This window comes from Neltuma alba, unplaced genomic scaffold (assembly GCF_004799145.2).
Source record: "Neltuma alba isolate B1F8T4 unplaced genomic scaffold, ASM479914v2 tig00012518_pilon, whole genome shotgun sequence".
Taxonomy (NCBI): Eukaryota; Viridiplantae; Streptophyta; class Magnoliopsida; order Fabales; family Fabaceae; genus Neltuma; species Neltuma alba.
Window position 1 is genome coordinate 102,023 of NW_021636985.1, and position 13,167 is coordinate 115,189.

The following is a 13,167-nucleotide window of genomic DNA, read 5'->3' on the forward strand; positions in this document are numbered from 1 at the left end:
TTGATCAAGTAGTAATAGACAACCCTCTGCTTCCGGATAAATGCTATTTCAGATTCTTCTCCAACGTTAAACAGAGCATGCATTCCATTACTTGAAAAATCTACCATGCACATCATTTAATCGAGTAAACAAGCTTCGGTTACTCTAATGATATACAATAAAACAAGAGGCTGAGCTAGACAATAAGATATTTGGAAGCCACACAAAGCAGGTCCCGAAATCATTCACTTCTATGCTTAATTTCAGGCTCCGAGCTCCACTTCCATCTCAGCGTAGCACATCATATCCAAGGATCATGGCTTCAGGCCTCTGACCGCTGCAGCAAAAATCTATCAACGAGGCAGTCAGCACTAGGAGTGGAACCACTTTATCAGTTCTCTTTTACTTGTTAGCAGTATGTCATTAAAATAATGTAGGCAGAGACTGAAATTCAGAAAAGAGAAAATGCTGCATATTTCCCCAGGGAGCTAGAGCATGCTAAGGATCATGCATGCACATATGCAAGTGCCCAGCTTCACCTCTTTTCCCCTTTTACAGCCCAACCTGGCTCTGACCACAACATGATATGCATCCGCATCAGATATAATTGCATGCAAAAAGCAAGTGGTAACATACCTATTATGACATAAATGAAGCGACTTAACTTAATTAGGCTTTTTGAATTGCTAAAGTAGAGCCACTGCTATGCTAAACACAGACAACCTGACTGATTTTATGCCATCAGCTATCGCCTAATTAAATTAAAGATAAATTGATAACCTGATCTAGAATCAAAATCAAGTTCACAATGTTGAAAGCAGATCCCAAGAACAACTCAGCTATAAAACAGACACTTGAGAAAAGGTAAGGAAAAAAAAAAGTCAGACAAAGCCATGCACGTCAATATTGGACAATTATATGAACAGCCCTTTTGTTTTTTTTGGGAAGGGAGCAATGCAATCCAAGTTCGTTCTACACCAGATGGTCGTCACGAAATCTCTATTTTGCTTGCTTTACTTGCATTATTATATGAAAAGGCTAAGATTTCCACAGGGAATGACCAAAAATATATAACGACATCAGTTATACAGGGAGGAAACTGCAAACCTTAGATGGAGGCTGGGTATGACTCAATGCTGCATCAGAAGATCGAATTTGTCTACTGCTTCCTTCATACCTTTCAACTCTTCGTTTCTCCTCCTTTTTTGATGCCATAGACCCCTGCCCAAGTTCCAAATAAAAAAGACAGAATTTTACACAAGGAGAACGCCCATACACCAGAGACAATTACAGATGGTAAGAAAATACAAACCTTAGCTGGTTGTTGAAGAGGTTGTCTCCCATCTGCACCACGATATTGATTGTACCTACTGCTTCCCTCGTACTGGCCATAGTTCCTTTTATCCTCATGATATAATGGGAAAGTCCCATCATCAAATGTCTCACTGTAGTTAGTGGATGATGTTTTATCCTTTTCCCTAGATCTGCTCAGTGATCGTAAATTATAAGATTTCACAGTTTCGGTCTCTTTATAACTAGTATTTGTTTGATAAGGTATATTGTTCTGAACAACAGTTTGAGAATTCTGATCCTTCTTTGAGAACTGCAAAGCTGCCTCTTGTGCGCCAGCTATGGCCAGAGTTAGGGTTGATGATCTGTCTGCTTCAGAAGATGCTTCCAAATTAGGAGAAGACACAGAGATGCAGCCTGGCTGCAATGAAAATGAATCATGTGGATCTGGAAGGGGAAACTTCACTGGAAGCGGACTCGCAACAGGAGACAGACCTCTAACTGCAGCTTCATATATCTTATATAGGTAGGGTAATCAGCCTTTGCACAAAAGAAATACCACGAGGAAGATGGAAATGCGAAACCATATTACCTTCTTTTCCAAGTTATAAACACCTTGATATCCTCTCATCTCAAATGGAATCAACAATTTCTGGATAAAGGATGGAAAAAGCACCTCACCAACTTTCATAGACATACATAAAGTTCTCACACCTTACAGTTAAAATTGAATTGAATAACAGTTGCAAGACGCAGACCTGTGGATGTTCACATAGCCAGCAATAATTAGTTTGAGCTTCCAGCCTAACCTGAGAGCACAAGGGTCAAGTCTGGATAACCATGAAATGAATCAATTCAAGTTTAAAATTAAAAGGGGAGAGATAAATCAGCTTCCTACGCTTTCAGGGACCTTCCCCCAGCAGGCTAGCTCTTCCTGTCTTAAGCAGCCTACAACCTCAACACAACCTGTAGGATGAAAGAATTCGTGTTCTGTATTCTAATAGGAAGGGAAATATTGATAAACTGCAGTGAAGCAAAATGGAGTTCGTTCTTTTTTATTCAAATGAAGAAATATATAGTCAGTTAAGATGATAGATGAATAACCGTTTCACATAAAGTCAACCTTAAAATGCATCTACCAAATGACTTTTAAGTGTCAGCAAACGGAATGCAAAGTTAGACAATCAGGTACAAGGAATAGCGGAGAAAGAGATGGAGGGCCAATGCTCGTTTACTCGCGCGCAGTGCCGACCACGAGCCAAAAAAATTGTGCTTGTTTTGAAGTACTATAAAACATCACTAGAAAGAGAAAGTTATAGAGTGTAAATCAATAATCCAAAGAACAAATTGTGCTTTTTTGAATTTCAAGAGGGACAAGGAATAGCGCCGGTCTGAAATTAGTCTATGTACATTATTGACATTGGCTGCGATCATGATAAAAATGATTAAGAAACAGTATAAAAGAAAAAAGTCTAGATTTAAGGAAGAAACTAACAACAACAAAATAAATTCAGGAAGTTAACCCATCAAGATAAAGGGAAATGGTGCCGGACCAAAACTTATTTAAGCTAGGGCGGTATTAACCACTGGTTAATATAGAGAACCAACACAAGGCTTAAAAGAAACTCTTAATTGAAAAGAACGCAATTCTGTATACCCAAAAGCCTTGAAGTTGGATAATGCTCTGGAAACTTAATATCAGTTATTCCATTTACAGCATAAATCTCCCTGTAGAAGTACTCCATTGCCCTGATAGTAGACTCATCAGGAACTTTACTGGCAGCATGAATCCAAAGACGACCTTAATAGACAAAATTGTATGCAATAAGAAACCATTTTGTAGAGAACTAACAACAGAAATCATTCAAAATAAATAATAGATGGAAAAGGAAAACAGTTTACCAATAGAACAAGAAAATGGACGGAAATAATATTGACGCAGGCATCTACTACGGTTTCTTTTTTCTTTTTCTTTTTTTGGGGCGGGGGGGAGTAGGAAGAAAGATTAGAGTAGTTGACTTTTAGAGCTTATGGCTCTTCACTTTCTATACGTAACAGACGCCAACAGGACGTACGGTGTAGAACTTTGGACTGAGGCTTCTTATCTTAACATCAGCAAAATCCCGGGACCGGGATCCGCATTAGAGATATAAGTGGTGCATAGAGAATACGTAGCAGAGAGTAAACGCGCGAAAAAGAGGAAGGAATTTGCCACCAAATACCTCTGACGGGAGCAGGCCATGACCTGCCCTCAATGCGCTTAATCCCGTAAACGAGCAGAGAAGCCCAGGGTTGATGCATAGTCAGACATGGGTTCCTATAGTTCCCGGAATTATTACCTCTCATCGTTCGCGACTCTGCACTCGAATCTCCAAGCAGCACACGTTTAATTCTGAAAAAAGTAAATAGACTAGTAGGCAAGACGCGGAGGAGTCTCGTTTTCTCTGGCCTTCAGACTTAAAAAGTGATTCTGTGATGAGTTGCGTGCACAGCTACTGGAAGATCAGTCGCTGCCGTTGATTCGCCGGTCAGAAATTGGCCTCTTAGGTTTGGTAACTTCTTCCATCGCCGACGCACGCAGATTTTTAGTTTTTTACATTAAAATTGACCCCATGTTTTTTTTTTTTTTGCCAACAAAATTGACCCCATGTTGAATGCTGGCTAGGATGCCAGCTCAGCATGTGACGTGGGCGGAGGAAGTTGAATAAGAGGTGAATCAGTTTTGTTTGACTTCTCCCCCCTTCGGGGCAGTGCTTCAGTGAACCAAGGGAAGGAGATTAAAAAACTAGCAATACGTTAATTAAATACTTATTTATATTAAAAATTCACATAAGAAAATAACAATCTTGTTGGGGGAAAAATATGCTTCTTCCAGCTAATAATATATTTTGAGTTTGTATCTCCTAGCTTGTCTACTGAAACTTTCAAGAAGGCATAAGTCAGGTTTAAAATAAGCTTCATCAGATCCATAGATCACACGTATACATAGAAATATGTATATTCAAATATTCCTAGAAGCAAAAGAATGAAAATCATTATGAGCAACCAATATAAGTTACAAATATTAATTTAAATAATTATAAACATGAATGTTTCAACTGTAAATTAAGTATTTAAATTGAGTAAGTTACTTAGATTAGAGGCATCAAAACAACGTCAATTGTGAATGAGAAGAAAATTTGGTAAAATACTATTTCTGATCCTTGATATAAAATTTTGTTTGATTTTTATTTTGGTCTTAAATATAAGATAACAATCCACTTCATCTCTCATGTCTATCTACTACCTCCGGTCCTTAATATAAGATTCCATTTGACTTTTATGTTAGTCCTAAATATAAGACCCCAATCAATTTTGTTTCTCATATTTACTCAATTTATTTCAAAATAGTCCTTCTAATAATTATAGTTTTAGCTAGCATACTTGCTTGGTAAGGATATTTTAGGAAAGACAACACGTATTTATTACAAATAACTAACTTAACTTCTTTTCTTAATTTCCTCAAATTAGTCAACTGGCTCTTATAATTATGACCGGAGGTAGTATTTTTTTTCAAGATAGTCTTTTTAATAATAGTAATTCTAGCTTATATACTAATTAGCAAGGATATTTTAAAAAAAAACACATATTTATAACAAATAACAAACTTAACTTATTTTCTTAATATACTTAAATTAGTTAGATAGCTCGTACATTTAGGACCGAAAATTGTGTGTGTGTGTGTGTATCATTTTTTTTACAAGAAAAGACAATAAAATACCTTTAAAATTGCTAAATGGCATATCACAATGTGAGCAAATTTTAAAATCCTGAAAATATAAGGACAATATTGTCATTTCATGACATTTAAAAATTTTAAAATATTATAAGAAATCTGATTTAGAATTTTAAACTCTACCCATCTTAATTTTTTTTAGTCATTTTAAGAGTATTTTTGTGTCTTTTCTCCTATTTTTATATATTTACTAGTTATTAATTTGTGTATGGTAATTAGCAAAGATATTTTTAAAAAAACACATTTATTACAAATAACTAACTTAACTTATTTCCTTAATCTATTCAAACTAGTTAATTGGCTCGTTTATTTAGGACAGGAGATAGTATATATATATATCATATTTTTTATAAGAAAAGACAATAAAATATCTTTAAAATTGCTAAATGACATGTCACAATGTGAGCAAATTTTAAAATCCTAAACATACAAAGACAATATTGTCATTTCATAACATTTAAAAATTTTAAAATATTATAAGAAATCTGATTTAGAATTTTAAACTTTACCCATCCTAATTTTTTTTTAGTACTCCTCCGGTCCCTATTATAAGACCCAATTTGACTTTTTATTTGGTCCTAATTATAAGACCCAATCCATTTTGTCTCTTATATTTATGCATTTTTTTTCCAAGATAATCCTTCTAATAATGATAGTTTTAGCCAATATACTTAATTAGCAAGGATATTTTAGGAATAACAACACTTATTTATTATAAATAACCAACTTAACTTACTTCCTTAATCTCCTCAAATAAGTCAATTGGGTCTTATAATTAGGACCGGAGGAGTACTTTTAAGAGTATTTTTGTGTCTTTTCTCCTATTTTTATATATTTACCAGTTATTAATTTGTGCATGGTGAATATAGTAACCCGAGGCATATGATATATTTCAGTAATTTGTTTGGGGAAAATTTAGAGCTTTTACGGTTTGTTTATATATTAGGGATTAGAGGATCTGATAAAATACGTATGTAAGAAAAATTTTATTTTTAAAAATACTTAATATTGGAGTTTAAGGGTGTGTTTGGATGACACCAAACCGTGGTTTGGAAAAGTGATTCTGGAGAATAGATTCTGAAAAAAATAGATTATGTGAAGAATAGATTTTGTAAAAAAGTGATTCTGACAAGTGAGAGTGTTTGGATAGTTGTTATCAGAAGCACTTTTTATATATACAAATTACTAAAAAAAAGACATAAGTTAATATGATAATTACAGAAAAAATAGATTTTATGATATATTTTAATTTGAAGAAATAAAATTGTTAATAATATGTTTTTTACCAACATAATTAATAATACATAAGATAATATAATTAATAAATAATTAATGTCTATATATATTTATAAAATATAAGATTAAATATATTTATAAAAAAATATGTTTATAAAAAAAATAACAAGATACATATCATATAGGCCCACACACTCTCCCTTTTTTCTCCAAAAGCAAAAAAATTTTGCTTTTTCCAAAACCATGGTTTTGGAGTCAAAACCATGGTTTTGACCCAAAACCATGGTTTTGGTTTTTGGAGAGGCTGTTTGGGTAGCATTTTCTCCAAACCATGGTTTGGGTCCCCAAACCATGGTTTGGGGTACTATCCAAACAGAGCCTAAGTATAGTTACAGAATTTGGCCGTTGAGGGGGAGACCTATCCCTCTCGCCTCGCTGTGCATTTTCCCCTCTTGCTTTCCCACTAATACGTTAGTGCGGTACCTTGTCGAAAAAGCGAAAAAGGAATTACTTTCACGTTTCACCTATTCTTTTCTCCACAAAGAAAAGGAATGTCTAAAATTCTATCGGATCCAAACGACACCTTTCGGCAGCAAAACGACGTGAACCCGTCACTCCTCAGTTTCCCCAAGCCCCCCAGACATGCCATTCGCATGCTCCCTCTTTTCTTCATCGTCTACTTCGTCTGCGGATTTTAGGCCTTTGCATCCTATCCAATAAAGACGTTGACTTTCGGTCTCCTGGGGAGGAGAAATGGATCAATCAGTTCTTGATGACATCATCAATCGTCTGCTTGAAGTTCGTGGTCGTCCGGGTAAGCAGGTTCAGTTATCGGAGTCAGAGATCCGCCAGCTCTGTGTAACTTCTAAGGAAATTTTCTTGCAGCAGCCTAATTTACTGGAGCTTGAAGCACCCATTAAGATTTGTGGTATTTTAATCGTTCCTTTTTCTTTGTATTATTCTGTCTTCTTCTCTTGTTGACGAGGATTCTGCCTTTCATCCTTTGGAACGGGATTATTATTCAACATTTTCAACAGAGAATTGTAATTCGGGGAATAATCTAACATGCTTTTTACTTGGTACCTGCCATTCCTCCTTGTTGTGGGGCGATTTCGCGTTTCAGCATACGAAGAGCTGTAGTAGAATATGGTTTCTCCTTGTTTAGAAGGGGAATGTTTTCAAATTTGAGATTTGGATGTGAACCAAGTGTTTTTCTCATCATTTTGACATTGTTAGATGATTCCATGATTAGAAGTTGACTAAGAGACTGTGAACTCAAAATCCCCTCCCTTTTAAAGTGGGTGATTCAACTACTTGTCTGCTAGTGGTTTCAGATTGCATGTATCTCTATGCAAACTGGTCTGTGCCCTATGAACTTCGATCAGTCCCGAACCTATTCATGGGATGGGATTATTATATATTTGATAGCTATTTATCTTCTGTCCTCCCGTGCCCATATTAAACTGTCAATAGGTGTGAATAAAATGCTTCCCCTGCCGCAAAATGGAGCAGGTAAAATTGCTCCACACAAGTTGTGTGGTCTTGGTCATTACTAACCGTGGTTATATATATATATATATATATATATATATGAATGCTGCTTTATGTCTACAAAATCTAGAATACGTTTTAGTGTTTTGCCATGTTATCCGACCACAATCTGCATTCATAATTTAATTAAACACTGCTTGCCTGCTGGGCATTAAATTATTTTATATCATTCTCTCATTTTCCCAGTTAGGATTTGAAAGTTGTACAAAGATAGCATTCTTACCAAAATTTGGTGATGTCATAATCTGCTGCTACTCTAAGACGAGTTACATTGCTAGTGTAAGACAAAAGATTTGGAATTTTTCATTTTTAATGCTTAAAGATACATTCAGATTTTTTTTAAATCATTTTTTTGGTCCTGGTTTGTTTCATAATAATGAGCCGCAATATTGTCTTTTGTTTAACTTAAGTTTCACATTACTCAAGTTGCAATGGTGGCAGATTCACTGAGCATTATTGGTTTTTCCAAATGAAAAGTTGAGCATTCTAGTATTTTCTCCATTGCATCTTAATTGACTATGATAGGCCCAAGCCAGTGGGGAGCACTCCCCCTACTAAAATAGCTCACTGACTACTAACTGCCAGCCACCAGCTATGATGCCAAATGATAGGTGCTCAAGCAGTTGACGAGTTCTGCCAAAAGCTAGTTGTTGAGATGCCATTAAGTGCCTATGAGACTTCAGAATCCATTTTACTTTAATCCCTGTCAGGCTATCCATCAAAAATATTTGGGGTTTGGGGAGAAGGACTTTTAGAAATCTATAGATCATGCGACTTGTTGGATTGCTAAATTTAGTTGTTTCATTGCCCCTAGTAACAGGGATGCTAGATGTACAATGAATCATATTTTCTTAAAGATACAACTACTGCAAAGACTGCATTCCACCTTTTAGAGTATATAGGTTATAAGCAGTAGATGAGGTAATGACCTCAATTTACTAAAAATTAGTGCTGTTAAAAGTGGATGAGAGGCATTTACTGATAACAAACAAGAAAAAAGAGGATGATGGATGACATCAACCTGGCCCATTGTTTCAGGTGCCCAAGGTAGAACTCATTGTGCCTCTTGGTACCTCAACTGGATGTGGCCATGTTAGCTGCGCCTCATTTTTCCTGAAACCCTGATAGTGCTGCTACTCTCCTCCTTTTTGGTTAGATTAACTACTCACCCTGTACTTTTGTCAAGCTTATTTACTCACAGCTTTGATTTTAGATTTTTATGTCCTTGATACTTTGTATTGATCACCTTGCGTGGTTGAGGGTCCCACCCCAACTCAGCTTACTGGGGCTACCAACCTTAAGTCACATTATGCTTCTTGACAACACTGATAAAAAAATTGAAGCAAATTATGAATAAGTTAGCCTCAAATTGACAAATTTGCAGTAGCCTACGAAGATGCTATAGAGAATCCTATAGCACAGGCTACGCTGATTGAAACACAGATGAGGAAGTTGATCTTTATCTCACCTGGTTATTACTTTTTCTAGTTGATGTAGATTTTAAATACAAATGCCGGAGCGTACAACCCTCCAAGATATAGTTGGAGTCTACCGTGATTCGCTCTTAATTAAAGCTCTAGAATAAAATATTCTAAATTCATTTATTATTTTCCTTGCTGCCGAAAAGAGTAGGCCGAAATCCAAACTAAGAAATGCGGCTTTCATAAAACACAGTTCACTAATCTAATGATTTGCATTGTATAATTTTAACTATTTTATTACATCATATATTCAAAAACAAGAAAAGCCTAGTCTCAGCTATGCCAAAGACTCGAATTATATTTCACATATGCAATAGTTGAACACTGAGATGTGATGCTAGTAACAATCATTGTTACTTTGTTGGAAAATGTTGTGAACCTAATTTGAAATCTGGAGTGCTTAAGGGTGCAGAGATCCTTGAATTATGCGGATGGAATCCATCTATTGCATGTACTGTTAATTTTATGGCTTGGATATTGTTTGCAAAAAGAAAAATTTCTTGTCTTCAAATGATTTCTTAATTTTCTTGCCTTGTTCTTTCAGGTGACGTGCACGGTCAATATTCTGATCTTTTGAGACTTTTTGAGTATGGTGGGTTACCCCCTAATGCTAACTATTTGTTTTTGGGGGATTATGTGGATAGAGGGAAACAGAGTTTAGAAACAATATGCCTTCTCCTGGCTTATAAAATAAAATATCCTGAGAACTTTTTCCTTTTGAGAGGAAACCATGAATGTGCTTCTATAAATCGAATATATGGATTTTATGATGAGTGTAAGAGAAGATTCAATGTAAGGTTATGGAAGACATTTACAGATTGCTTCAACTGCCTGCCAGTGGCAGCTCTTATTGATGAAAAGATTCTGTGTATGCATGGGGGACTTTCACCTGACTTGCATAATTTGGATCAAATAAGAAATCTACAGCGACCCACTGATGTGCCAGATACGGGTTTGCTTTGTGATCTACTTTGGTCGGACCCAAGCAAAGATGTTCAAGGCTGGGGAATGAATGACAGGGGAGTTTCTTATACATTTGGTGCTGATAAGGTGACAGAGTTTCTTCAGAGGCATGATCTAGATCTTATCTGTCGTGCTCATCAGGTTGAACTCTTTCTTTTGTTGTCGAATGTCATGTAGTTTTCAGGATTAAATTTGGATCCCTTGTGTATGGCAAGAGGACTGCGTAATATTGCCAGCAATCCTAATCTCTATCAGGACCATTATAGACCCTTTATTTTATGTAATTGTGGACTTTCTGCTTGCAAATTACATACAAATTACCTGAAGCAAGCACTCTTTCCTGTATGTTTTTAAGTTAACTATGCTTTCAATTTAAAGTGGTTTTCTTCCCTGTATGTTTTTGGCAGGTTGTTGAGGATGGATATGAGTTCTTTGCTAACCGGCAGCTTGTAACAATATTTTCAGCTCCTAATTATTGTGGGGAGTTTGACAACGCGGGTGCCATGATGAGTGTTGATGAGACGTTAATGTGCTCTTTCCAAATATTAAAGCCTGCTGATAAAAGAAGGCTCAATTTTGGAAGTACAGCCACTGCTAAGCCTGGAAACTCTCCAGCAGGTGTCAAGGTATGAAGATATATTCATATTTGCTGATTTGTATTATTTCGTTTTCCGTTTTTGGGGCTGTCCACTCTTGATGACTTGGGATTTGTTGATTATTCCCGCTCGTCTTCACTGTGCCTTGCAGTCCTTCCTGGGTAAAGTTTGAAATCAATTTTGGTGGAAGATTAGCTGGTTCAACAGGTCAGCTTGGCCTTTAACATGTAATAGCTTCAAGAAAAGGAAACTTGAGTTCAATTTGGTCTGCTATGATATGTTGTAAGAAAGAAGGGTAACACTATCATGAACTAATGTAAACCATTGTTGCTGGTACGGAGATGGATTACCAGATGGGGTCATAATCTCTTCCTTGTACGCTAACAGCAGGTATATGTTATTCTGAAAATTGTAAGCTTCTCAGTTCTCTCCGAAAGATGGATTCAGCAGCATTTGTTGGTGAGAACTAATTAAAAATGCTCATGCAACTGGCATTATTGATAGTTCGAGCGGGCGAAACAATTTGATAGTTCCCCCCCCCCCCTTTTTTCCTGGGTTGCCTCTTTGTTTTTGTGGAAACCCAAGTTTCTTTCACCTTGGAACCTGTGGAAATTGATTTCGAGGCACCGGAGTTTGCTTCATCCGAGACAAAAAGGTGCTGGCTTCTGGCAATTTTGCGGGGTCTGTGCGATCACACCTGTGAAGACGTATTCCTCGATGGAAGTGGGGTTCTAAGTTTTTTTTTTTTTTTTTTGGGACAAACTAGGGAGCATGAGTTTAGACGCCCAACACGACAGAGTTGAGGATGTACTTTCCCAGCCCTGCAGTCAACCCAGAGACGCTTCTTAATTTCATCGAACAGGATATAGACGTGGAGAATTAGAAGTTGTTTCTGTTGAGTTCTAGCAAATTACTGAAGAAAGCATGACCCAGTATCCGTATTGTAGTGCCTCCCACTGGATTCCGTTAATATGGCCGAGCATGCTTACCTTAATTCCACGGCTACTTTAAGTCGTTCTCTAGATAACGCTTAACTGGTGCTATTTAATTAAGATTAATGCCCAAAACAATGGATCTTGCGTCGTAGGTTTTTGGTTGGGACGACGTTCTCGCTGTATTCACATGCAGTGGGACCAAATAACGTCGGAAAATCAGTAGCAGAAAATCATATTTAATGCGATTGGAAGTATATCGAGCATGATTCGTAAATGGAGGGGTTCTTGATGTTGCCATGTCCTTTATATATTTATATATACATACACACACAGATAATTTCTGGTTTTTAATATAAAAACTAATTGACTAATTTAAATGTAATAAGAAAGTTAAGTTAATTATTTACAATACTCTTACTAATCATGTGTATTAGCCAGAACTGCTATTTGATAAAATTTTTAACATGTGCAACTACTACAAAGACTATATTGAAAAAAATAGGTAAATATGAGAGACAAAGTAGATTAAGGTGTTATATTTAAGACTAAATTAGAAATCAAACTTATTTTTATATTAAGAAATTGAGATAAGATTATATAAAATTGTAAAAGAAATACTCCCTCAGGTCCTTATTATAAGTTTTAAATAACTAATTTAAGAATAAAGTAGTTAAAAATGGTTTAAAATAGCAAATATGATAGAAATATATTTGTTTTCAAATATGTTTTTATAATAAATGAGAAAAAATATGAAAGAGCATGTATGGGAAAATGTGATAAGAAAGAAATAATTATGGGCAATAATGAAATGTTAAGACAAAATCAAATTAAAACTTATAAAATGAATTAAATTTATATATACTACAGCAACCTCTTATTTAAAAACAAGAGCTCAGGATGGAACGGCCTTGCGGATATTGTATTGTAGTTTGGAGATGTTAAGAAAAGGAGAATGCAAGAGAAGGCACGTGGGAAGGGCATCGAGTGTTATGAAAGAAACGAGACGTAAAGGAAAAGACAGAAGGAGACCTGTGTTGGCGACATGATTAAGGAAGCAAGTAACAAACATTTGGTTTTAAATTATCCACTTGGGCTGGATTAAGGGGAGATGATCACATGGGTGGGACCAGGCATTGCAGCGAAGAGACATGTGGCGGGTTCAGAGTTTGGCTCTTTCCCACCACGCCTATTATTGCTCTTCCGTTGTTCCAATCACCACTCCCCTCGTGGCTGTGCTGTGAGGGTCTTATACTGTAGGAGTACTGTCTACCAGTATATATGCCTACAGTTACAGTTGAAGCGTGGGAGGGCATTCAGGGGGGAAACCATTTCGCTTGCTGTGTTCCGGAACTTCCCACTTC

The 13,167-nt window shown here is 36.2% G+C and overlaps 2 protein-coding genes across 5 annotated transcripts; one reads left to right on the forward strand and one right to left on the reverse strand.

Moving 5' to 3' along the window:
* Positions 1 to 53: 53 nt before the first annotated feature.
* On the reverse strand, positions 54 to 3,838 carry LOC114728026 (uncharacterized). 4 transcript variants are annotated; one of them, XM_028914836.1, is made up of 8 exons: positions 3,492 to 3,837; positions 2,927 to 3,070; positions 2,168 to 2,235; positions 2,028 to 2,078; positions 1,862 to 1,921; positions 1,292 to 1,786; positions 1,087 to 1,200; positions 54 to 329 (listed from the first exon to the last, which is right to left on the reverse strand). In XM_028914836.1, the coding sequence occupies exons 1-8, from the start codon at positions 3,613 to 3,615 to the stop codon at positions 294 to 296; spliced, it is 1,092 nt and encodes a 363-aa protein (XP_028770669.1). In that variant the 5' UTR covers positions 3,616 to 3,837; the 3' UTR covers positions 54 to 293. The 4 variants fall into 4 exon arrangements, with proteins under 4 accessions (XP_028770669.1, XP_028770671.1, XP_028770670.1 ...); XM_028914838.1 differs by having other exon boundaries at positions 54 to 543; XM_028914837.1 differs by having other exon boundaries at positions 54 to 549.
* Positions 3,839 to 6,913: 3,075 nt separating this feature from the next.
* On the forward strand, positions 6,914 to 11,421 carry LOC114728027 (serine/threonine-protein phosphatase PP1-like). The gene is made up of 4 exons (XM_028914839.1): positions 6,914 to 7,208; positions 9,857 to 10,416; positions 10,683 to 10,901; positions 11,023 to 11,421. The coding sequence occupies exons 1-4, from the start codon at positions 7,034 to 7,036 to the stop codon at positions 11,041 to 11,043; spliced, it is 975 nt and encodes a 324-aa protein (XP_028770672.1). The 5' UTR covers positions 6,914 to 7,033; the 3' UTR covers positions 11,044 to 11,421.
* Positions 11,422 to 13,167: the final 1,746 nt, after the last annotated feature.